Consider the following 23,922-nt stretch of genomic DNA (forward strand, 5'->3'; position numbering starts at 1 on the left):
GAAGGAGACCAGAATTGCACGCAATATTCCAACAGTGGCCTAACCAATGGCCTAGCCAAGTCAAACTTGACATTTCTTTGAAATGAAGAGATTGTAAATTTATGATGCTTTTTATACTTTAGAATGGTCGGGGTTGGAGGAAGATTTGGGATGATGCATAGGTTGGGAGAGATTAAAGTAGAAAGATCCAATGCGACAAAGTGTAAAGGTAATTATTATGTTGTAAAGAAACAAAATATGACCTGCAGCTGGGCTGGCAAGGTCTTAGCTATGGTTTGCCTGGTCGTGTACATTTCAGTGAATCTGTAAGTCGGGGAGACCCCAGCGTTGGAGGCAGTCCAGAGAAGTTTCACTAGGCTTCTATCAGGTATGGACAGACTGTGAAAATCGTGGAAACTCCTTCTTTATTCTATCAAAACTGTTCATAATTTTGAATAAAACCACCCATAATCTTTTCTGTTCAAGGAGAATAATCCCAATTTCTCTAATCTTTCCCTGTATTGAAAATCCCTCTTTCTTGATATCATTCTCATAAATCTCCATTGCTCTCTCCAGAGCTTTAACACCCTTCCTTAAATAAGGTGTCCAGGACTGAACACAATACTCCAACCATGGTCTGATTGATGAGTGGTAGAGGTGTAGCATTACTTCCTTGTTTTTAAACTTTATGCCTCTATTTATAAACCCCAGGATCCTCTGATCCTTCCTGACAACTGTTTTAACATACCTGGCCACCTTCAGTGAATCATGCATGTGAACCCTGAGGCTCTGCTCTTGTACTACCCTCAGAGTTGCACCATTGAGCCTGTATTATCTCTATGTATCTCTTCTACCAAAATTCATTACCTCCTCTTGCTCTGCATTGAAATCCATTTACCAGGTGACACCCCAATTGGCACCATAGAAAGCAGTCTACCTGGATGCGTCATGGCTTGGTACAGAAACTGCTCTGTCCAGGACTGTGTGAAATGAGAGAAAATTTCAGCCCAGTCCATCACACAAGCCAACCTTCCATGCATTGACTTCGTCTACGCTTGTCGCTGCCTCAGCAAAGCAGCTAACATCTGAGTTTTTCCAGCAATTTCTGTTTTTGTTTCTGACTTGCAGCATTCACAGTTCTTTCTGTTTTTGTTTCATGAAGAAGTGGTGATGGCGTTGAAAGTCCAGATGGAATATGGTTTGGAGGGGGGCATAAAAGGTGATAACGTTCCCTGTCCTTATTGTCCCAGAAGAGGTGGAAGAATACTCGGGATAGTGCATAAATTCCCACCAATATCGTTAGTCCAACACTACCCAATGGTGTCCACTCCATTTCACACACTTTTTCTGCCATTCTTTCCAAGAGTTACAATAGTCTTTTCCCCTTATCCTCACTTTTCAACCTACAAACTTTCACACTTATCCTATGCCATTTCTGCCACCTCCACCATCATGCCACCACCAAATACTTCCCCACCTCCCCTTTCAGCATTTGAAAGAGAGCATTGCTCCTTGATATCCTGCTCCATTTTTCAGTCCCCACTCCAATGCATTTTGCCATGCAGAAGTAGGAAGGTATCACTCTTGCCCATTTACCTCCTTCCTCCAGCATTATCCAAGGCCCCAAACAATCCTTCCACATGAAGCACATTTTTTTCTACCCTGCCTACTGGTCTCTGCTAAATCCACTCAAATTCAGGTGAAAGTTCTCAGGGGAACACTTGACAGCGAATAGTTCAGACGAATAGCATAGTTACGGTTTTAAGATGGTAGACTCCTTATAGTGGGGAATAAGGCCATTTGGTCCATTGAGCCCACACCAACCATCCTGCTCTATCCCTGTAACCCCCTTTCTCATGGCTAACCCACCAAGCCTGCACAACTCTGTACAGTGTGGGCAATTTAACATGGCCAATCCAACAGACCTCTTTGGACTGTGGGAGGACACATGGAGGAAACCCACTGTTATGTATCAAGCCAGACCCCCTCAGAACATTTCAAGAAGTGAGTCCAGACCCTAACTTTGCTTGTTGTCTTAGGCCGGTGTACAATGGATAGTCCAGGAGAGAATCATCTGGCCAAACCACTTAGTTTCAAACAAAACAGGATTTATGTACAAGCTTACTGAGTGGAAACCCAACAGATCAACTCAACTTAACAATGCTGTTCCCAATACTTGCAACAATCCCAATCAACTCCTTTTGGCACAGAAAGTAAAATCAAACATAGGGTCTTACAGGAAAGGTGTCAGAGAGAGAAGACCAGCCTAGACCTGCTTCTTTGGGTCCAGCAGCTTCAGAGCACTACTGCTAAAACCCAAACCAAACCAGAGTAAAGCTGAGCTGGGAGAACCGGCCACTCCCCTTGAATTGTACATGTGTTTTTCTTAAAAATACTTGCCTTCTGCCTGAGGCAGTATCTGTTAGCTATTATCAAATTTGTCTGAAAACCCTACACCCCAGTCTTTTTGTGATCTGTGTTTTTTATGACCTCTCTGGGAAAAAAAAAACAAGAACTGCATAACCTTGTTAAAGGAGCAGCCTCATCACAGCACACAAACACAGGGAGAACATGCAGACTCCACATAGACAGTCACCCGAGGACGGAATTGAATTGGTCCCTGGCGCTGTGTAAACCGCCCAGCCCCCATGAGGGGCTCGATACATAAGTTAGCAAGAAATGCATGAGACAACAAGAATCATGAATAATTAGTAGTGCTTAATGAGTCCAGAGTAGGTCAGTTAGCCTAAACATATTTCTATATGAATCCAGAATGGTAAGAAATTTTGCAAACATAAAAAATCTTTAGGACCAATCAGAAAGCCCTCTTCTAATTCATGGATCAATACCATCTAACTTTCCAACACATTCCTTCAATGAGCGCTTTAAACAGCCAGTAAAGCGTATCTCAGTTTGTTCACATTTACAAAGAAAAAAAAAATCAAGACTTGCTCACTGGATTGGAAATGATCGATATCAAGCTATCCGATTTGTTAAAAGGCAGTTTAAACGCTGCCAGAACTGGTTAGATCAGTTGACGGATAGGACTGAAAGGTTCAGAATTTATCAGAGTGGTTGGAAAGTGCAACTGAACTTGCATTCTCACAAACATGAGTGGGGCGGCATGGTGGCTTGGTGGTTAGCAGCGCTGCCTTGCAGCACCGAGGACCCCAGGTTCAATTCCAGCCTTGGACGACTGTCTGTGTAGAGTTTGCATGTTCTCTCTGTGTTTGCGCAGGTTCCCTCTGGGTTCCTCCACAATCCAAAGATGTGTCGGTTAGGTGAATTGGCTGTGCTAAAATTGCCCATAGTGTTCAGGGCTGTGTCGGTTAGGCGCATTAGTCAGGGGTGAACATAGGATAACAGGATAGGAGAATGGGTCTGGGTGGGTTACTCTTTGGTAGGTCGGTATGGACTGGTTTGCCAAAGGGCCTGCCTGTTTCCACACTGTAGGGCTTCTATGAATTTTGGCCACTATTTCCTCCTGCCACAAAGGCAACAGACACAGTAATGTTTTTAAGATGAGTGAATGGTCTCTAAGATTGAGAGGTGCACATGTCACTGAACTAGTAATCCAGAACCCCAGGTTAATGATCCAGGGAAAAACTCAGCAGGTCTGGCAGCATCTTTGGACAGAAAGCAAAGGTAACGTTTTGGGTCCAGTGACCCTTCTAGTTCTGAGTTTCTCCAGTAATTCCTGTTCTGGTTAATATTTTGCTTGCTTGTTCTTTATTGAATTTACATCCCATCATCCGCTATGGTTAGATTCGAACCCACCTCTCCAGAACATGAAACGAAACAAAACAAAGAACTGTGGATGCAAGAAATCAGAAATAAAAGCAGCCATTACTGAAACAACTCAGCAGGTCTGGCAGCATCTGTGCAGAGAAAGTTAACATTTTGGGTTCAGTGACTTCTAGTTCTGATTTTTTTGTTTGTCAGTGATTTCTGTTTTTGTTTCTGACTTTTCATAGCAGATGGTGGCATTTGAATTCACTAAAGGATAAGCTAGCCAAATATTAATCATGTCACTATCATTGCTAAGCCCTGGGCCACCACTGGGCTGCTCCCAAATAATACTGCTTTCACGGGAAATCTTAGTGAACACATTTTCTGCACATCCACCTTACACCACGCTCTGCGATGGATCCTTAGGTTAAAACTGTGTGAAAATCTTAACGAAGTGTGAGCTATTTTGATGTGCAATAAATCCAGAGAGTGTGCATGGTTGAGGGTGATTGCACCCAACATCAGCAAGAAATGCTGTGACATACAGTTATACTTCCAGTGGTCATGTTTATTGCCATGGAGCATCTGAGTCTGAGGGGTGACCTTAGAGAGGTTTATAAAATCACGAGGGACATGGACAGGATGAATAGTCAAGGGCTTTTTGCCCAGAGTAGGGGAGTCCAAAACGAGAGGGCATAGGTTTAAGTTTAAAAAGGAAAGATTTAAAAGGAACCTAAGGGGCAACTTGTTCATGCAGAGGGTGGTGTGTGTATGGAATGAGCTGCCAGAGGAAGTGGTGGAGGCTGGTACAGTTACAATGTTTAAAAGGCATCTGGATGGGTATATGAATAGGAATGGCTTGGAGGGATATGGGCCAAATTGCTGGCAAAGGGAACTAGATTTATTTAAGATATTTGGCATGGACGATTTGGACCAAAAGGTCTCTTTCCATGCTTTTGACAGTAACCAGCTTGGTAGATTCTGCTAAACATCGACACTTGGAATTTCTTCTTGTGCTGCACCACGGGAATTAACCTCACCTGAGATTTCTAATGAACCCACAGTGTTACAGAGCAGAGAGCTCAGTTATGTAAATGCCGTGGTTACCAGCGCAGGTCTGAGCTGGATCTCCCATAAGGATTGATGCCTGACTCTGCAGTGACTCTCGACCATCTACAAGGCACAAGTCAGGAGAATGATTGAATACTCCTCACTTGCCTGGATGAGTGAAGCTCCAACAGCACCATCCAGAATAGAGTTTGCTTGGCACCACATCCTCAAGCACTGGCTCTCTCTACCAGCAGTGTATATCATCTACATGATGCACTGTAGACATTTATCAAGGATCCTAAAGCAGTAGCTTCCAAACGCATCACCTCTTTTATTCAGAAGGACATGGGAAGCAAATGCATGGGAATACCACAACCTGCAAGTTTGCTTTCAAGCCCCTCACTATCCAGACTTAGAAATATATGACCATTCTGAAATAATTCCACAAAGGCCAGTATCCTGTCAGCAAGTGACTCTTCATATACATGTGCACAGTACATGACACTGGCCTAGCTATCACAGAGTTAGCTCCACAGTGAGCAGAATCCCCTGAGACTCCTGTTTATATCGGTCAGCTAGGGCACCCTGATCGGACCAGGTTAACCAGGTTCCCAATCAGGGAACTCATACTCTATGAGGTCCACCTGGCTGACCTCATTCCAATCACTTACTTCACAGATATGGAGGTGCTAGTCTTGGACTGGGGTGGACTAAGTCAGAAATCTCATGACAGTAGGTTTAGTCCAACAGGTTTATTTGAAATCACAAGCTTTCAGAACGCTGCTCCTTCATCAGGTGAAGTGGAGACGAAGGCACAGGCACAGTGTTTATATGCCATTACTTTCCATTATCTCTCTGTGTACAAATTCTGTGCTTGTGCACTTCCCTTGCTTGTCGAAGGAGCAGTGCTCTGAAACCTTGTGGTTTCAAATAAACCTGCTGGACTATAGCATGGTGTCATGTGACTTCTGACATTGCTCCTTCACTGCCACTGGGTCATAGTTTCAAAACCCACTTCCTAAACCTGGAACTACATTTGAAACAGCTCAATGGGAATATGCACACCACTTGGACTGCAGTGGTCCAAGAAAGTACTCACCGCAACCACCTCATAGGCAATTAGGAATGGGCACTAAATGCATCTCACTAGCTGGCTTGTATTAGGTCTGTGTCAGCCCATTTTGTTACTTCTTCACGATAGCTTTAATATTCAAAAGCTGTTTCTTCCCTGTTTCTCTGTATTAGCTCCAAGGCTTCCATTATCTCTCTTTCCATTGTCCTTAAAGAAAAATAAAGTCGATGAATTCATTCATTCTCTTACATCATTGCAAAATACCTCAATGCACCTCACAGAATGAATTATTTTTCCAATGTGGATGGCTGGTATTATCCAGCCAAAGCAAGAGCAGTCTGAATATGAATGTTACTGAGACATCATAGTTGGTGTGTGTTTCATATCTAGCTGTGTCAACTGCGATCTCCTTGGAACAGCCTCATTTTATGCCATAATAAATCACGGGCCTTCAAAACCCAAGAGCGTCACCCTTAAGCATTGTTGCCCTCTTGATGAATCTAATTCCAGTGTATTATTCTATTGGGCCTTGGCTAAATCTTTGATACCTCTTTATCAATAGCAATGAAGATCCGCATCCAATTACCCCACCCTGGCCTCACTACCACAACAACTCAGGGCACAGCTTTTTACCTGCATGGTCAGAGGAGGCAATGGTGTAGTGGGATTGTCACTGGATTAGTAATCCTAAGAGGAGACAGTGAGGACTGCAGATGCTGGAGATCAGAGTTGAAAGTGTGTCGCTGGAAATGCACAGCAGGTCAGGCAGCATCTGAGGAGCAGGAAAATCGACGTTTCGGGCTAACTAGTAATCCTGAGACCCAAGCTGATGCTCAGGGTGCATGGTTTCAAATCCCAGCATCGCAAATGAAAGTTGGGTTTAATTGATAAACCTTTAATATTTAAAATAGAATCTAGTTTCATGATCACCCGGAATCCATTGCTGTTTGTGGTAAAGACATGCCTGATTTGCTGATGACATGTAGAGAAGGAAATCTGTTATCCATACCTATCTTCAGACCCAAAGCAAGGTGAATATAAACTACACCCAGAAACATGACAGGGCAGAAGTCTCAGAACCTTGTACTATCAGGTCTCGCTTTGATAAGTTGGCTTTTTAAAATTTCAGCTGCTACCCCATCACTACTGCAGGTAGCAACTATTTTATTTCTCCTTACCAGGCTGTTATGTGCCCAGATAGAATACTTTCCATTGTGCATCTGTAAAGGTTGGTGAGGGTCCTTCTGGACATGCCGAATTTTCTCAGCCACCTGAGGAAGAAGAGGCATTGTTGTGCCTTCTTAACTATCACATCAATGCAGGTGGTCAAGGAAGGAAGGGTTAGTAGTTTGAAAAGCTGAAATTGGTGAGAGCCATTTGGTGGATGCAATATATGCAATAGTAAGAGATGTGGTCCATGAGCCTTGGTAATAGTCAGTGTGTGCTAGCAAAGAGACGATGCTAGTACTTACACCTGTGAAGCATTGTGGATCATTAACTTTCTTCCTGCCCTGCACATATTACCCAGGACACTGTACTACCTCAGGCAGCCGTCTCAGTCCAAGCTCACTGGGCTTGATGGTGTTACCTCCTTTGGTCATGGTCACAATATAGTACTGCCCCCCTTTCCCCTGCTCATTCACCAACAGCTTCCCAGGACCCTGTCAGCAAACCAGGAAGGGCACTTGCTTTTCTTGGACATTCCCTTGGAGATAATGGGAAAGTACCAGTGTGTAAAAGCCACTTTCTGGTCTGCAGCATCTGGAAACTCCAGCCCCATGTCTTTTAAGGCTCTGACACAGGCACCACGTAATCGCAATTTTTGACCTTGCTTGTCCATCTAGAATCATAGAATTCCTACAATGTGGAAGTGGACCATTCAGCCCATTGAGTTCACACCGGCCCTCCAAAAGGCATCCATCTTAATCCAACTCATCCCTGTAACCCTGAACTTCCCATGACTAATCTACCTACCTGCACATCCCTGGACAATATGGGGTAAATTAGCACGGCCAATCCACCTAACCTGCACAGCTTTGGACTGAGGGAGGAAACCCACACAGACACAGGGAGAACATAGGAGAAAGTGAGGACTGCAGATGCTGGTGGTCAGAGCTGAAAATGTGGTGCTGAAAAAGTGGTGCTAAAAAGCAACAGCAGGTCAGGCAGCAACTGAGGAGCAGGAGAATCAAAGTTTCAAGCATAGGCCCTTTATCAGGCTATGCCCAAAACATTGATTCTCCTGCTCATCGGAAGCTGCCAGATCTGCTGTGCTTTTCTAGTGCCACACTCTCAACACAGGGAGAATATGCAAACTCCACATATTCACCCCATGCTGGAATTGAACCCAGGTCCCTGACACACTGTGAGGCAGCAGTGCTAGCCACTGAGCCACCACACCATCCCTTCAAAAACCTTTAATTTTGGCAATGTGTGTATACTAAATACTTGGAAGAAATGCTCTGTGTTAACTAATAAACTGAAATAAATGTTTCAGTTCAGGATTTTTAAAATTTAGAATCTGTTTCCAAAATCTAGTTCATTTTACAGCACTTTCCAAGTCCATTGTTTATACAGCAACTGGCTGATCACCAAGTCTCATTGATATAACACCTCAACTTAGTAATATGCCCCATTCACAGAGGTATAATGGAACAAAATTTGGCACCGGGCCACCGAAGCAGCTCATTGCAACAAAAGTTTAAACAAAGATAGATAGATTTTAATGAGCATTTTGAAAGTGAAGACAGAGATAAAGAGCTGGAGGGGGTTCAGGGAGAGAATTCCAGAACTTAGGCCCTAAGCACCTGAAGGTATGGCCATCAATGATAGAACAACGACAATCAAGGAAGAGCAAGTGACTGGAGGAGCTCAGGGATACTGGAATTTTTTTGGAGGTTGCAAGATTTGAAAATAAGAATGGTGTATCCAGATTGCAACAATGATCAATTTTTAGTTTAAACAGGAACAAGTTCAGCTTAAGCAACTGTTATTTTCATTTCAATGTATTGTTTGCTGCATTTTTTAAAAAACTTATTTGTTCATGGGCCAATATTTGTAATGGCTTAGAGGCTGGTTAAGAGACAACCCCAGTGGATCTGGGGTTACATGTAGGCCAGACCAAGTAACAATGGTTCCCTTCTGAAAGGGCATTCATGAACTCGGGGCAGGGGGTGGTTTCCCCAACAAGTCACTGTGGCTAGGTTGTCATTTCAGATTTTACTGAATTCAAGTTTTTCGAACCATGTGCCTGAGCATCAGCCTGAAGTTCTGGATTAACAGTCCAGTGACTTTAGCTTTTCCACTCTGCAGATTCTTTACCTATGGAGAGGCAATTTGTTGCTATTTTAGGTGAAAATAATACAGATCAGGTCGGTATGTGAGGCGAAATGTCATGATCAGGGATGTCTTTGTTGGACTTGTGTGATTTTTAATTTTGTACACCTAACACCAGGTTATAGTCCAACAGATTTATTTGGAAGCACTAGCTTTTGGAGCACTGCTACTTCATCAGGTGGTTGTGGATAAGATCATAAGACACAAAATTTATAACAAATGTTTACAGTGTGATGTAACTGAAGTTATATTTTGAAAAAGACCTGGGTTGTTTGTTAAGTCTCTCATCTTTTAGAATGGGCACGTTGGTTTCAGTTCTTTCATATGTAAATTGCAGAACATTTAAAAGTTACATTCTCAAGTGAACTTTAACAAGAGGTGTCATGCCAGTCAAGATAATGCATTTAAGGGGTGGGCTGCCCTGTGTGAGATTGTCTGTGCCACAATGATCAGACTGATTCTCATCTAAAGGTAAATGTCAACGGTGAAATAAAATCTACGTTTGTAACTTAACGGTTGTGAGGAAAACAGTCTTCAAGATGGCGTCAATGGAGCCCAGTGGAGGAAGATGGCTTTGGTGATGTAGGCGGTGGTAGTGGTGATAGGAGCCTGGCACTGGACTTGTGGAGGCAGCAGCAAGTCAGCCATGGCAATGTTGGCAGTGTTGGTAGGCCTGGTGCAAGGTGTATGGCAGTGGAGGTTAGCCCCAGATCCACAGCGTGTTGGAGAAACCCACAGAGTGCCGACGAAGCCAATGATTGTTGTAACCTCAACAAGAAGGAAGTGTGAAGATGAACCTTTCTGCTTAATTTTTTGACTTTATATTCTGCCTATTGGTGCTTCAAGATGGTGCTGGACAGCAGCGACACTAAAAACACTTTTCACTGTATTTATAATACACATGACAATAAATAAATCTAACCTTGATTCATATGCACACAGATCTAGCTGTACAGAATTCAATCAAAACAGAATGACTACTTATAGTCTTGGCACATAGTCTCTGGCTGGTTGAGCATATTAATAGTTTATGATCACTGCAAAATACTGATGGATTACAATAGTGACCACATACAGAAGAAGAAAGTATTGTTTAATCTACAATGGCACTGGGTCTTATCCTTAATTTTGGGGACACCTGTATTTCCCACATTTGAGCATCTGAATCTCAATTTGAGGTGAATAGCCGTTTTGTAATTTGGACTAAATCAAGACTGTATTGAGTTACTGTGATGGTGACCTTTGTAGCTGTTCACTGCACTGGCCCCAAATCCAATTCTATCAATTTGCAACTTGTGAATACAAAGCTCACAAAGTTTGATGGCCAATTCCAAGTTTGATGGAGAATTCCTGACCTGCTGTGCTTTTCCAGCATCACTCTAATCTAGACTCTGATCTCCAGCATCTGCAGTCCTCACTTTTACCTAGTTCCCTACCTTTTGTGAGTTTGCAAATATATAAGATTAATGTAACAAAGGCTGAGGTTCTGAAGTGGCAGAAAAGCAACTTAAAATCAAAGCTGTCAAAATTAAAAGGAAGATCATTTTTGACAAGTTTGATATTTTTATTTGAGGGAGTTCTTGTTAAAGGAGCAATCTGAACTACATTTATATGAAGGGCAGATTTCTCAGACAGTGTTGGCCTGGATGAGTGCATCTCCAACAACAAAGAAACTGGACAGCATCCAGAACAAAGTGACCCACTAGTTTCACACCACATCCACAGGCATTCACTGCCTCTACCACCTACACTCAGTAGCAGCAGTGTGTGTTATCCACAAGATGCACTGCAAAAATTTATCAAAGCTCCTTAGTCAGCATCTTCCAAACCATCGTCCACATCCATCTAGAAGGACAAGGGCAGCAGCTACATGGGAACACTATCATTTGCAAGTTCGCCTTCAAGCCACTCACCAACCCAACTTGGAAATATATCAACGAGCTTTGAGAAGATTTTTAGCTCAGGTTGAGGTTCTGGATGTAGGTTTGCTCTCTGAGCTGGAAGGTTCATTTTCAGATGCTTTGTCACCATACTAGGTAACATCTTCAATGAGCCTCCAGATGTGGAAATATATCGCTGTCCCTTCAGTGGATCAAAATGGTACAATTCCCTCGCTAGTGTCATTATGGTCTACCCATATCAAATGGAAATTCCCAAGAGTGACTCAGCATTATGTCCCCATTCCAGGACTGAATAAAAATACTCTCCCTTATCCATCTGATCAAGAGAAGAGGCAACACAGAAGGAGATCACTCAAGCTGTCATGACTGTGCTGGCTCTTTTCAAAGTCATCAATAGACTTCTAAACAAAAAAAGACATGGGGACAGTGCAGGAAATTGGCATTGAGGTTGCAAGTCACCCATTATCTAATTGAATAGCAGTGCAAAGTCGAGGGGCCAAATGGTCTGCTCCTGATTCTATTTCCCCAATTCCGATGAAGGGCTCGGACTATATTAATCCCCTGCTCTTTTCCCATAACCTGGCAATTTTCTCCCCATCAAGTATTTTATTCGATTTCCTCTGAAAGATTAGTGCAGAATATACTGTGCAGGTGGTACATTCTGGATCATAATAACTTTGTACATAAATAAAAGAACATTTACTCAGCTTCCCTCTGGCCCTTTGTCTAATTACTTTAAACTCATGTCCTCTGCTTTCTATCCATCCTACTGATTTCTCCTTGTTTATTGGTACTCTATCAAAAACCCTCAAGGCTTTGTACATGTCTAGCATGTACACATGTGAATTATAAGCAGGAATGAGTCATTCAGCAGTTCTGCATCATTCAGTATGATCATGGCTGATCTGTTTGTGTATGGAATGCAACATTTCTATCTTCCCCCACCCCCCCCCCCCCCCCCCGAACTTTTGAATCCCTCGCCTGTCAAAAATCTATCTATCCCTACCTTGAAAATATTTGAAGATAGGTTCTTGAAAGGTTACCCAGAGGAGAATAGAGAATGTAGGTGAGAAACGTATCGGCCATGATCAAATGGTGGAGCAATTCTGCTCTTATATCTTATGTTCCAATGACCTTACCTTCAATACCCTCTCAGGCAACGTTTTCCAAACTTGTGCAACTATCTGAGAGAAAAACTGCCTTCTAATTCACATCTACCCTGCTCTTGTTAAGACCATTCAGGATCTTATACACTTCAAATTGCCATTCACTCTTCTAAATTCCAGTCAAAACAAACACCATCTATTTGAACCACCCTAAGACAACCTACTCATTCTGGGTATCAACCTAGTAAACCACCTCTGACCACCTCCAACGCATTTACGTTCCTCCCTAAATTAGGAAGCCAGCATTGTGCTGCCCATCCAGGATGTGCTCTTGCTAATGCCCTGCATAACTGAAACCTAATGTCTTTATTTTTATGTTCAGCCCCGCCCAGAACAAAAAAGGAGATCATCCATTAGCCCCGTTGAATTTGTGCTGCACCTGGAACTGTTTGTGATTCGTCCACACAACTCCCTCTACAGCTCAGAGTTTCACACTCATTCACTATTCAAGTGATACGCTGCCCATATCACTCCTCCAGCCAAACTGTACAACATCACATTTTTCCACATTACGCTCTGTCTGACAGATGTTTACCTGTCTGTAGTCTGCTTCACTATTCACTTTCTTCAGGAATTTAGCTCATGTGCCCTCACTCCCCTTATGTCACAGTATCCCAGTATCCCTTTTCAGTCCACACCGACTCTCCGAAGAGCGTTCCGCACAGGCACACCCCCCTACCCTAACACTTTATTACTGTATATCCCGTGGCTAATCCACCCAGCTTGCGCATCCCTGAACATTATGGGGGGCAATTTAGCACAGCCAATCCACCTGACCTGCACATCTTTGGACTGTGGGAGAATGTGCAAACTCCACACAGACAGTCATCTGAAGGTGGAATCAAACCCAGGTCCCTGGTGATATGAGGCTGCAGTGCTAACCACCATGCACCCCCAATCTAAATCACTGATGTTAAGTGGTAAAGAAATTTAAGATGCTTGTGGGCCATCCGCCCTTAAATAAAGTGATTAAAAGAACATACGTGTTGTTTATTAACTCTCCACTCAACTTTCTCCATTAGGAGAAAATTATCCCATCCCTTTCAGTCTCTCGGCGTGATTGATGTTAAGCTGTACTGTCCCAAAGGAAGAGGCATGATATCATTGTTAACTTGGTTAATAATCCTTCAGTAAGCAATGTAAAATAGCCAGTGAATTAGGTGGTTGGAAAATAGGAAGGCAAGGTTTCCAATTTAAACAAGGATTGATGAAGTTCCATTCCAAATGAGGTTGGGAGGGGTGTTGAGATCTGTCACCTTCAGCAGGCCATCCACAGCTGACATTAGAGACTGTGACACGGCCAATAAAGGCAGGCAATAGTAATTCACCAACAATGAGCTGTTCAAGGCCACTGAGATTTAATCATTTAACATCATCACTTCCTTTGTTGTGCACACTTTCTGAAGCGTCAACATGATGCCAGCCTGTCTTTTTAAAAAAAAGTAATGAGATTCACAGCCCCTCAAGTGCTCCTTTACAAAAAGGCCAATTAAAAATGTAATGTGAGAATTAGCAGAGAGAAGTGTTTCAGAGACTGCAGCTGCCCTGTTCTGTATTAACTGATTACAGCAGAATGACATACTGAGACATGAATACCAGCTTAATTAGTGCTAAGAGCTTAATTATAACTTTTGCCTTGCAGTCAATCTGAGAATTTTTTGAGGTAATTTGCAATTCTGACTTCTTTTCCATGAGATGACACTAATGCAATTTGATCTGCATTTCTAATTCATTTTTATAGATAAAAATATTTAAATGAAACCAATCTCGTGTGCTGCTACTGTCATTAAATTAAGTGATGGTGTGTCTTATTGGACTGTTTAATGGATTTTGATCTTATAGTCAGTTGCGAAGTGAGACTACTTGCTGCTGATCTCATGGATGTACAACTATGATCTCATTGGTGTGAATTCCCCACTTCAACAATAGTGTAGATCTGACACCAAGTCAGGGGAATCTCCAAGCATCCAGCATCAGTGACGTGATGAACAGAGTGCACAATCATATGGATGTATTCTCACATAACCTCAGGAAATTAAAAGCAGGAATCATCCTTCACTGTTAATTTCAATGTCCAGTTAGCAAAAATAATTATTTTGATTGGGGGGGAGGGTTTAAGGTGAAAGCTGCTCTTTGATCTTGGGATGTATGAGCTGTTGGCAAGCTCAGCAGTCATCATCTATCGCCAATTGATCCTCGAACACAAGAACCAGCAGCAGGAGTAGACAATTTTGCCCCTCGAGCCTGCTCCAGCATTTAATATGACTTAAATCACAAACTTTAAAACAAAATCAGTCCAAATGTATCTGGATGTTTTTGGCATTAAGAAATTTGAGATTCTGCAAACATAAAATGAGCTTTTCAGGGCCAGTGTCCAGAAAAAGTAGTGGATATTCCATATGTGTAGCGTTTTCATAAACCTTTCCGGTGACACCAACAGTGTGATAATGGAAATTTTTTCAATTCACTGATTGGTGTTGGAGTGCAGTCTGAGTGACTTAACAGTACATCCTCTGAAGGAGAACAGAAACCCTGAGAATACCTTCTGGGTTTTCATAATATTCTGCACAAGACATCTTCTAGAAGTCAGCTTGGGTTTGTGCAAGGAAAGCTGTGACTCACAAACTTGATGAGTTTTTTGAGGAAGTTACCAAAAAGGTTGATGATGGCAGAGTGGTAGAAACTGTTTATTTGGATTTCAGTAAAGCCTTTGACAAGGTTCTGCATTGAAGACTAATTAGTAAAGTTAGGTCTCATGGGTTTCAGGGTGAGCTCGCCAATTGGATACATAATTGGCTTAACAGCAGGGGACAGAATGATGGTGGAGGGTTGTTTGTCGGACTGGAGGCTTGTGACCTGCGGTGGTCCACAGGGATCGGTTCTGGGTCCTCATTTGTTTGTCATTTGTATAAATGATTTGGATGAGAATATAGAAGGCATAGATAACACCAAAATTGATGGCATAATAGACGATGAAGAAGGTTATAGTTGAAGAGTGTGGTGCTGGGAAAGCATAGCCAGTCAGGCAGCATTCAAGGAGCAGGAGAGTTGACATTTCGGTCATAAGCCCTTCATCAGGAATGAAGTTGGCACTTTGTCCTAGTGAAGAAGGTTATCTAACATTACAAAGGGATCTTGATCAATTGGGTCGATGGGCTGCAAAATGGCAGATGGAGTTCAGGCAGGATAAATATGAGGTGTAACAAACAAGAGTAGGGTTATACAAATAAAGGTAGGGCCTTGGGTAGTGTTGTAGAACAGAGAGATCTGGGGTGCAAGTATATAATTCTTTAAAGTTTGTATCATATATAGACAGGGTGGCTAAAAGGTATTTAGCACACTTGCCTTCATTGCTCAGTCCTTTGAGTATGGGAGTTGGGACGTCATGTTGTGGTTGCACAGGACATTGGCAAGGCTTCTTTTGGAGCACTGTGTGCAGTTCTGGTCACCCAGTTATGTGAAGGATATTATCAAGCTGGAGAGGGTTCAGAGGAGATTTACCAGGATGTTGCTGGGTGTGGAAGATTTGAGTTAAAAGAAAGGCTGGATAGGCTGGGACATTTTTCACTGGTTGAGAGGAGACCTTATAGAAGTTTATAAAATAATGAGGTGTATGGAAAGAATTAATGGGAATTGTCTTTTCCCAGGGGTGGGGACTTTCAAGACTAGGGGGTACATTTTTAAGGTGAGAGGAGAGAGATTTTAAAAAGGCGTTAAGAGGCAAATTGTTTACACAGAGGGTGGTTGGCATGTAGAATGAATTTCCTGAGGAAGTGGTGGATGTGGGTACAATTACAATGTTTAAAAGGCATTTGGATGGATACATGAATAGGAAAGGTTTGGCGGGATATGGGCCAGGAGCAGGCAGGTGGGACTAATTCAGTTTGGGATTATGGTCAGCGTGGACTGGTTGGACTGAAAGGTCTGTTTCTGTGCTGTATGACTGTATGGCTCTATGACTCTAAGATGCTGTAACTTTCAGTGGAACACAGAAGCAGAATATTCATGGTTTCAATACTGTTATCATTGGAAAACCAAGGTTCTTGTGACAGGAATGTTAGAACTGATCTGCAACTCGTCTATTCTGATAATGGTATAAAGTCTCCTTATCCACAGAGTCATACAATTAATCGGTACTTGGAGACGTTAGAGTTATTTCAGGAGAGCCAAGATGAACTTGCATAAGGCAGATCATGCTTTGATGAAGTAATTGACAGGGTTGATGAAAGGAACGTTGTTTGCATGGATTTAAGGGTAACATTTGATTAAATAATGCGTAAAAGGCTGGCGAAGAAAATTTGATGTCCATTAATAAAGGACTCAAAGTGTTATCTTTGTTTTCTCTCCCCGAAGGTTGCCAGAGTTGTTGAGTTTCTCAAGCGATTTCTGTGTTTGTTAGTTTCATTTGTTCAGAATACAGGATTCTTTGTTTTATTTTGATGTCCATTAATGGTATCTTTTCTTTGGGGCTGATTTCAGACTGGTCAGATTTCCAAGTTTCGGCAGGTCACCTCAATGATGTGTGGCTTGATGGAGAGGAGATCTCAGCTTCTGTCAGGAACACTGCCACAGGATGAACTCAAAGAACTGAAACAAGAAGTCACCACAAAAATAGACTTTGGCAACAAGTATGTTTGAAGTTTGCGCTTTGTTTTTTCGGTTACAACCTGTTTTGATGCATTGAAGTGAATTAAGCTCCCTTTAAGAGTTCAGTGATTAATGTTACCAGAGCCAACCATGACACAGAATCCTGAATAATTCCACTATTGTAGTGCGAGAATATGAATTCTGTTTAAAATAGCAGCAATAAATAACTGGTCTGGTGACCATGGATCTGTCAGATTGTTGTTAATATTCAGCTAGTTTGCAAAGGTCTTTTAGGTCAGGGACTCCAACCTCATACCAATGGAGTTAGCACTTAGTACATAAAAGTCACCATCGTCCCATTGGGGCACGTTCTCATACAAGAGAGATGACTAGTGGTGGTTTAACCTGAGGGTCACCATACCTCAAGTGAGAGGCAAGGTCAAGAAGGAAGGGCCTTTGCGACGATCTCAGCTGGTGTGCTGTGCTGTCGGTGTCATTGTGCATTCCAAACCAGCTATCCGGCCAACCGAGCTAACCGATGCCTGACACTTAGCTGTGGCTGTAACCAGCCACTACAGAATTAACAGTGGGCTGTTCAAACCTATTTTGATATTTGGTCAGATCGTTGCTCACTTGTTTTGCAATTCCATCTACCTACCTTGGCTTCATATGATTTTATATCTTTGCTGAGTGTGTCTCCATTTCTTTCAGATTTTAAATGATGACTTGAGCTTGGACTGTATTGCTTTTTCTGAGAGTTCTGCCCTTCATTTATGTCAAGATAGCAGCTTCTCTCCTGAATGACCTGGCTCTGAATTTAAACTTATCTGCTTTATGATAAGATTTTATCCTTAGAATTCCCAAATATTGGTAATGGCTTGGACTGGGGAAGCTGGGGATGGGAGGATCTGAGTGAGGGAAATGTATTAAAAACCTATTCTATACTCAATGTGCTTCCATTGCCAGTAAGTACAAATGAATATTAAATAAATGGAATAGAAATTCAGTTGTTTCCACAAAGAGTCAGCATTTACCATGTCAGATTCCCAGATGATGATGACAAAAAAAAAGCTAGTTGAAATTTTGGTCAGTTCCACCTGAAAATTCAACCTGATCTTGAGTGGTCTTTCCTCGATAACATGGAGTCTCACAAAGCTGGGCATGGTTCAGAACTGATTAATACTAATTTGAGGTAAACCTCACCAAAGTGAGAAATGAATAATGGTTTGTCTATGTGCTCCAAGTTTATATGCTTCAAGTGATCATCTCTTGCCACAAAAGCCAAGAACAAAACAAGTCCACTCTTATTGAATTAACATCCGTACCTTTGATGAGACTGTTTCCCAGCCCATCATCTCGTTCTGTTTCAGGATGCTGGAATTGGATCTTGTTGTTAGAGATGAGAATGGAAACATTCTTGATCCGGATCAGACAAGTGTCATCAGCTTATTCCGAGCGCACAAGAAGGCTACTCATCACATCACAGAATTGATGAGGGAAGAAACGGTAAGAGATTTATCATTCCTGGAGTGCATTGTGAGTAGGATCCACTTGGCAACTAGTGTATTGTTTGTGACTGCACTCCTTAAACAATGGCACCAGTTGGAGGCCATGAACCTGAAACATTAACTGTTTTCGCCCTCCACCAATGCCAACTCATTTCCAGAAGATTTATATCACAGTAACCATAATCAATCATTTCAATCCTCCAGCTTGTTCTGCCATTCAATTCTATAACCTAACTCTTTGCAAAAGGATTGCAGAAATAGTGAATGTGAGGTGACAAAGCTTTCACTCAGTGAGTAGTTAGGGTATGGAATGCACTGCCTGAAAATGGGATGGTGGCAGGTTCAATGGCAACATTTAAGAAAGCTTTGGCTGATTATTTGGGTAGAAATTGTGTGCAAGGATATGGGGAGAAAGCAGGAGATTTGCATGAGGTTTGCAGAGCTGGTACCAACAAGGTGGGCCGAATGTCCTCCTTCTGGATGGTAACAATTCTGTGATCTGTCCATCTTTACTCATATCTCTTCATACTGTTGATGCATAAGAATCTTCAACCTCAGTGTTAAAATGAAGAGTAGATCTAGCATAATTTTTCTCTTGCTCAAAAAAGAGCATCAAACCTTCAATATGGTCTATGTTTCCAAACTTTACTTCTGAAAGGGCTTGCTCTGGATTTAGACAGAAATGGTTTCCCTCTACCCCTCTGGCTTTCCATTCTATTGTTTGAGTTATTGACAAAAATAGTGAATTGTTAAGGTCCTAATCCAGGTCCTCTTGGCACACCCTGCCTTTAGAGTACATGCCCATTATCCCTAATCACTGTCTTCTGCCATTCAAACAATTACCTAGCTAGGTTAATAATTTGTTTTCAATGCCATGGGCATCCACTTTGGTCAGTGGTCTTTCATCAAATGCCTCTGGAAGTCCATGCAACTAATATCCAAAGACATTCTCCTGACCGTTATGTTAGGATGTCTTCAAAACAAGACTCAATGAGAGAAACTGCAAATCTGAAACAAAAAGTAACAGAAATTGCTGGAGACACTAAGTAGGTTTGGCAGCATCTGCGGACAAAAAACAGAGTACAGTTACCTTGCTTCCGAATGGAAAAGGTCACTGGACTCGAAAGGTGAACTCTGTTTTCTCTTCAATGATTTGTCAGGCATGTAACCTCCCCTTTTCAAATTAATACTGGCTGTCATGGAAAATTTTCAAGTTGTTTAGTTATATCCTTACATATGGATTCCTGTTAATTCTGCAAAACAGGTATTAGGCTAATTGGGCTATATGTCCCTGGTTTTTCTCCTTCTTTCCTTATTAACGGAGTAATGCACAACATTGTCAATTGAAGGGAATGGTTCCCTAATTGTGGAAATTGGAAGATTGTAGTTAGGGTGTATGCAATGTTTTCATCGATAATCAGTCTTTGAAAGTCTACATAGATGTGCAACTGATGTTATCAATTTAACATGGGAGCTTGCCACTGTTGAAGTACAGCTCATCAGAATGTATTTGAACTGGGAGAACAATCTGTCATCAGTAGAATTGGGAAGTTGGGTTCATGTCAAATGGACCTTTTACAAAAGTGTAGCTGGATGTGTGAAGCAGTCTGTTTTTGATTAAATATCCAGTAACCTTTAAAAATGTAGATGGTTCTTTCTTGAAGGATCATCAACACCGTTGAAAACCTTCTGAGTATTTCTTACATTTGATTTGATAGCTACTGTGACAAGCAAAGTTCTGGAGTGGAAATTTTCAAGTGATTATTTGTTTTGTGGTCAGGAAAAATTGAAGGAAGTGCCTGCATTTACCAACCAAGAGATGTCCCAAAGCATGTAATGCACAAGTAACAAGTAACGTTCGTGCCACACAACCTAACCACTGCTCCTTCACATTCAATGGCCTTTCGCTGAATATAAGAGCTAGGAGGAGGAGTCAGCCATGTGGCCCTTCAAGCCCACTCCACCATTCAATAAGATCATGGCTGATCTTTTTGTGGCCTCAGCTCCATTTACCCACCCTCTCGTCATCACCATTAATTCCTCAACTGTTCAAAAGATTATCTTAGCTTTAAAAGCATTCAATGAGGAAGACTCAACCACTTCACTGGGCAGGGAATTCCACAGGTTCACAACCCCCTAAGTGAAGAAATTCCTTCTTAATTCAGTTCTAAATCTGCTCCCCCTTATTTTGAGGCTATGTCCACTTGTCCTAGTTCCACCCGCCAGTGGAAACATCCTCTCTACTTCTATCTTATCTATTCCCTTCATAATTTTATATGTTTCCATAAGATCCACCCTCATTCTTCTAAATTCCAAGGAATATAATCCCAGTCTACTCAGTCTCACCTCATAAACTAACCCCCTCAACTCTGGATTGATTCTGCATATTATTTTATATGCAGATTATGCACCCCCCCTGCACCCTCTCCAGTGCCGGTACATCTTTTCTCAAGTATTGAGATCAAAACAGCACACAGTAATCCAAGTGTGGCCCAATCAGCACCTTGTACAACTGCAGCATGACCTGTCTGCTTTTAAACTCCATCCCTTTAGCAATGAAGCCCCCACTATTGACATACTTGGGGTTACCATTGACAGAAAAAAACTCAAGCGGACTCTAAGTAAGTACAGTAGCTACAAGAGCAAGTCAGAGCTAGGAACACTACAGTGAGTAACTTGTCTCTAGACTCGCCAAAGCCTTTCCACCACCTACAAGGCAGACGTCTGGAGTATGATGGAATACCCCCGCTTGCCTGGACGGGTGCAGTTCCAACAGTTATGAAGCTTGACACCATGCAGGACAAAGCAGCCCACCTAATTGGCATCACATTCAGTAAAGCCACCCCTGATGTTCAGTAGCAAGACGTGAAGGGAGTTAACATCCGGGTGGTATTATCGCTGGACTGTTAATCCAGAGACCCAGGCAATGTTCTGAAGACTTGGGTATTAATCCTCCCATGGCAAATGTTGAAATTTGAAATCAATAAAAATCTGGAATTAGGAGTCTAGTGATAACGAATTGCTGATTATCAGGAAAATGCCTCCCACCCTTATTTGGTTCACTAATGCCCTTTAGGCCTACATGTGACTCCTAAATGACTCTTAACTGTCCTTTGGGCAATTAGAGATGGGTAATAAATGCTGGCCTAGCCAGTAGTGCTCTCACCCTTGAATGAATAAAAAAAACTCAGCAGCGTGTACATGATGCCGTGCAGTAACTCACCCAGACTCCTTTGTCAGCATCTGCCAAACCCACAATCACTTCCCATCTAAAAGGACAAAGGGCAGCAGACAAACAGGAATATCACCGCCTCCAGGCCACTCACCATTCTGACTTGGAAATATATCACTCTTTCTTTGCTGTGGCTGGGTCAAAATCCTGGAATTCCGTCCCCAATGGCATTGTGGTAGAAAGTGAGCCCTCCGGCCCACAAGCCTCGTTCCTGATGAAGGGCTTATGTCCGAAACTTTGATTTTCCTGCTCCTCGGATGCGGCCTGACCCGCTGTGCTTTTCCAGCACCACACTTTTGACTCTAATAGCATTGTGAGTCAACCTACTGCAGCGGTTCAAGAAGGCTGCTCACCACCACCTTCTCAAGGGCAACTAGGGACAGGCAATAAATACCAGCCCAGTCAGCGATGTCCACATCCCATGACTGAATTTTAAAAAATTCTGAAATGGTAGTCACTTGTTTATTAGCATCAGTACAACAGGCAATCTTTAATCAAAGCATTGCAATAAATAAAGTTAATATGTTATTACAGATGTTAATGAACAAATGTTTACCAAAGAAATTAGAAAATCTACACTTGTGTTCCTTGAGTTTTGCCATGTGTCCCTTTACACAGTGTCTGACCTGAATCATTGTTCATCAGAAGCTGCGACAATGTAACATTCCCTCAAATTAGACTATAATGTTTGCTTAGGTTAGTGGTTTAAGTCCCCGAGTAACACTTCTGACTCGGTGGTAATGATTATTACCAGCAGTCAAAATCAACATGCTTTGACAATTGGTTTGGTGATGTATCTTTGATACACGTGCATGTTAAATAAAAAGAACGGGTCTGTGGAAAAAAAACAAATCATATTTTAAAAATTGCATGTATACAATGCTTTTCATGACCATCAGACCCCTGTTTTAAAGATAATTTAGCTTTGAAAAATCATGACTGATGTGAATTAGGTAAAGGATAATCAGAAGAGGGAAATCTGACAAGGACCATAAGACCATAAGGATGAAGGAGGTTTGTTCTGGAATGAAGTACCGGAACAGAACGTTCTATAGAAGGTGCTGCAAAAGGAACAAGAACTCGTTGGAGAGAACTTGAAATTGTTACAGAGGTGCTTAGTGAAAACGCTACTTCAATATTTTGCTGTTCTGAAAATTTTTGGCTCCCAATATAAGAATCCAGTGCTGACCCCATCTTCTGTAGGAAGTCAGAGTTATTGTAGTGGTGGTGGTGTTATTCTGGATCCAATTAACAATTCAGTCATAAATCGCACCAGCAAAATTGCATCTGCTTTGAAAAGTCATACCCCTTCCCCATCCGCAAGCCTCCATCAGCACAAACTTACTAGTATATCACAGAAAGTGAAGGTGTCACTGAGCCCCGCAAACAGGCATTAATTTACACACCCATACACAAAAACAGAAGTTGCTGGAAAAACTCAGCATCTGTGAAGAGCAATCAGAGTTAACATTTTGGATGTAGTGACCCTTCCTCAGAACTGAAATTTGTTGTTTTTGTTTCTGATTTACAGCATCCGCAGTTTGTTCGGTTTTCATCAGGCATTCATTTAGTCTGCTTTAAAACTGCAACTTGTCACAGCTGAAAATGAGTCTATTATGAAGAAAATGAGTCAATTACAAGGAATGGGCATTTTAACTCACTGTGTCAATGCATCACTTGAATAGTTTGATTTTTGAACTGCTGAGAATTGCTTGTGAAAATAATGTACATCTAATTTTGCTTGTTAGTTTGCAAAGGGGTGGGAGCAGTAGTCTGATGTTGATGTTGACAGTGACATTTCTATCCTTTTGGCAGTTTCAGAACCAGAGTGAATACAACCGGTTTTCTCGTTTAACCTCCTCACCCACCAACGCTCTGTTCATCTGGGTCCGCAATTTTGTCTGTAAAATCGGAGAGGAAGCTGAGCTCTTCATGTCTCTCTATGACCCTCACGAGCAGAGGATAATCAGGTGAGGGCTGTCAATTTTCTTTGAATGATCGGTCGATTGACCGCCCTCTGGGAAGGTATAGTGTCCACTTACATGGAGTGGGAGATGGAGCTGAACCACAGCAAACTAAAACCTTTTCCAAAACCATGATGAGGAGAAGTCCCTATCTCTTCCTATTTACTCACCATAATATGGCCTCACCTAGTAGCTCAGGCAGAGCAAATGCTAATCTGATAGGGAAGAAGCTGTTCTTGAACCTTTTTGTGTGTGTGTGTGTGTGTGTGTGTGTGTGTGTGTGTTCGTTCTAGCTTCTGCATGACAGCAGAGACTTTTAATGAAGTTGGATGCTTTTCATAAGAACTAAGGAATTACCAGATAATAAGAGAGTGATTGACTTTCTACCGTCTTGGTAG

The 23,922-nt window shown here is 42.1% G+C and overlaps 1 protein-coding gene across 2 annotated transcripts in view; it reads left to right on the forward strand.

The window, feature by feature from the left end:
- LOC140481344 (dedicator of cytokinesis protein 2-like) overlaps positions 1-23,922 on the forward strand; it is a 1,260,160-nt gene that overhangs the window by 139,347 nt on the left and 1,096,891 nt on the right. For both annotated transcript variants that reach the window (XM_072577382.1, XM_072577391.1), the window contains exons 6-8: positions 16,713-16,861; positions 18,191-18,326; positions 23,376-23,530. In XM_072577382.1, coding sequence (XP_072433483.1) covers positions 16,713-16,861; positions 18,191-18,326; positions 23,376-23,530 — 440 coding nt within the window. The remainder of the gene's footprint in view (positions 1-16,712; positions 16,862-18,190; positions 18,327-23,375; positions 23,531-23,922) is intronic.

Source organism: Chiloscyllium punctatum, chromosome 1 (assembly GCF_047496795.1).
Source record: "Chiloscyllium punctatum isolate Juve2018m chromosome 1, sChiPun1.3, whole genome shotgun sequence".
NCBI lineage: Eukaryota > Metazoa > Chordata > Chondrichthyes > Orectolobiformes > Hemiscylliidae > Chiloscyllium > Chiloscyllium punctatum.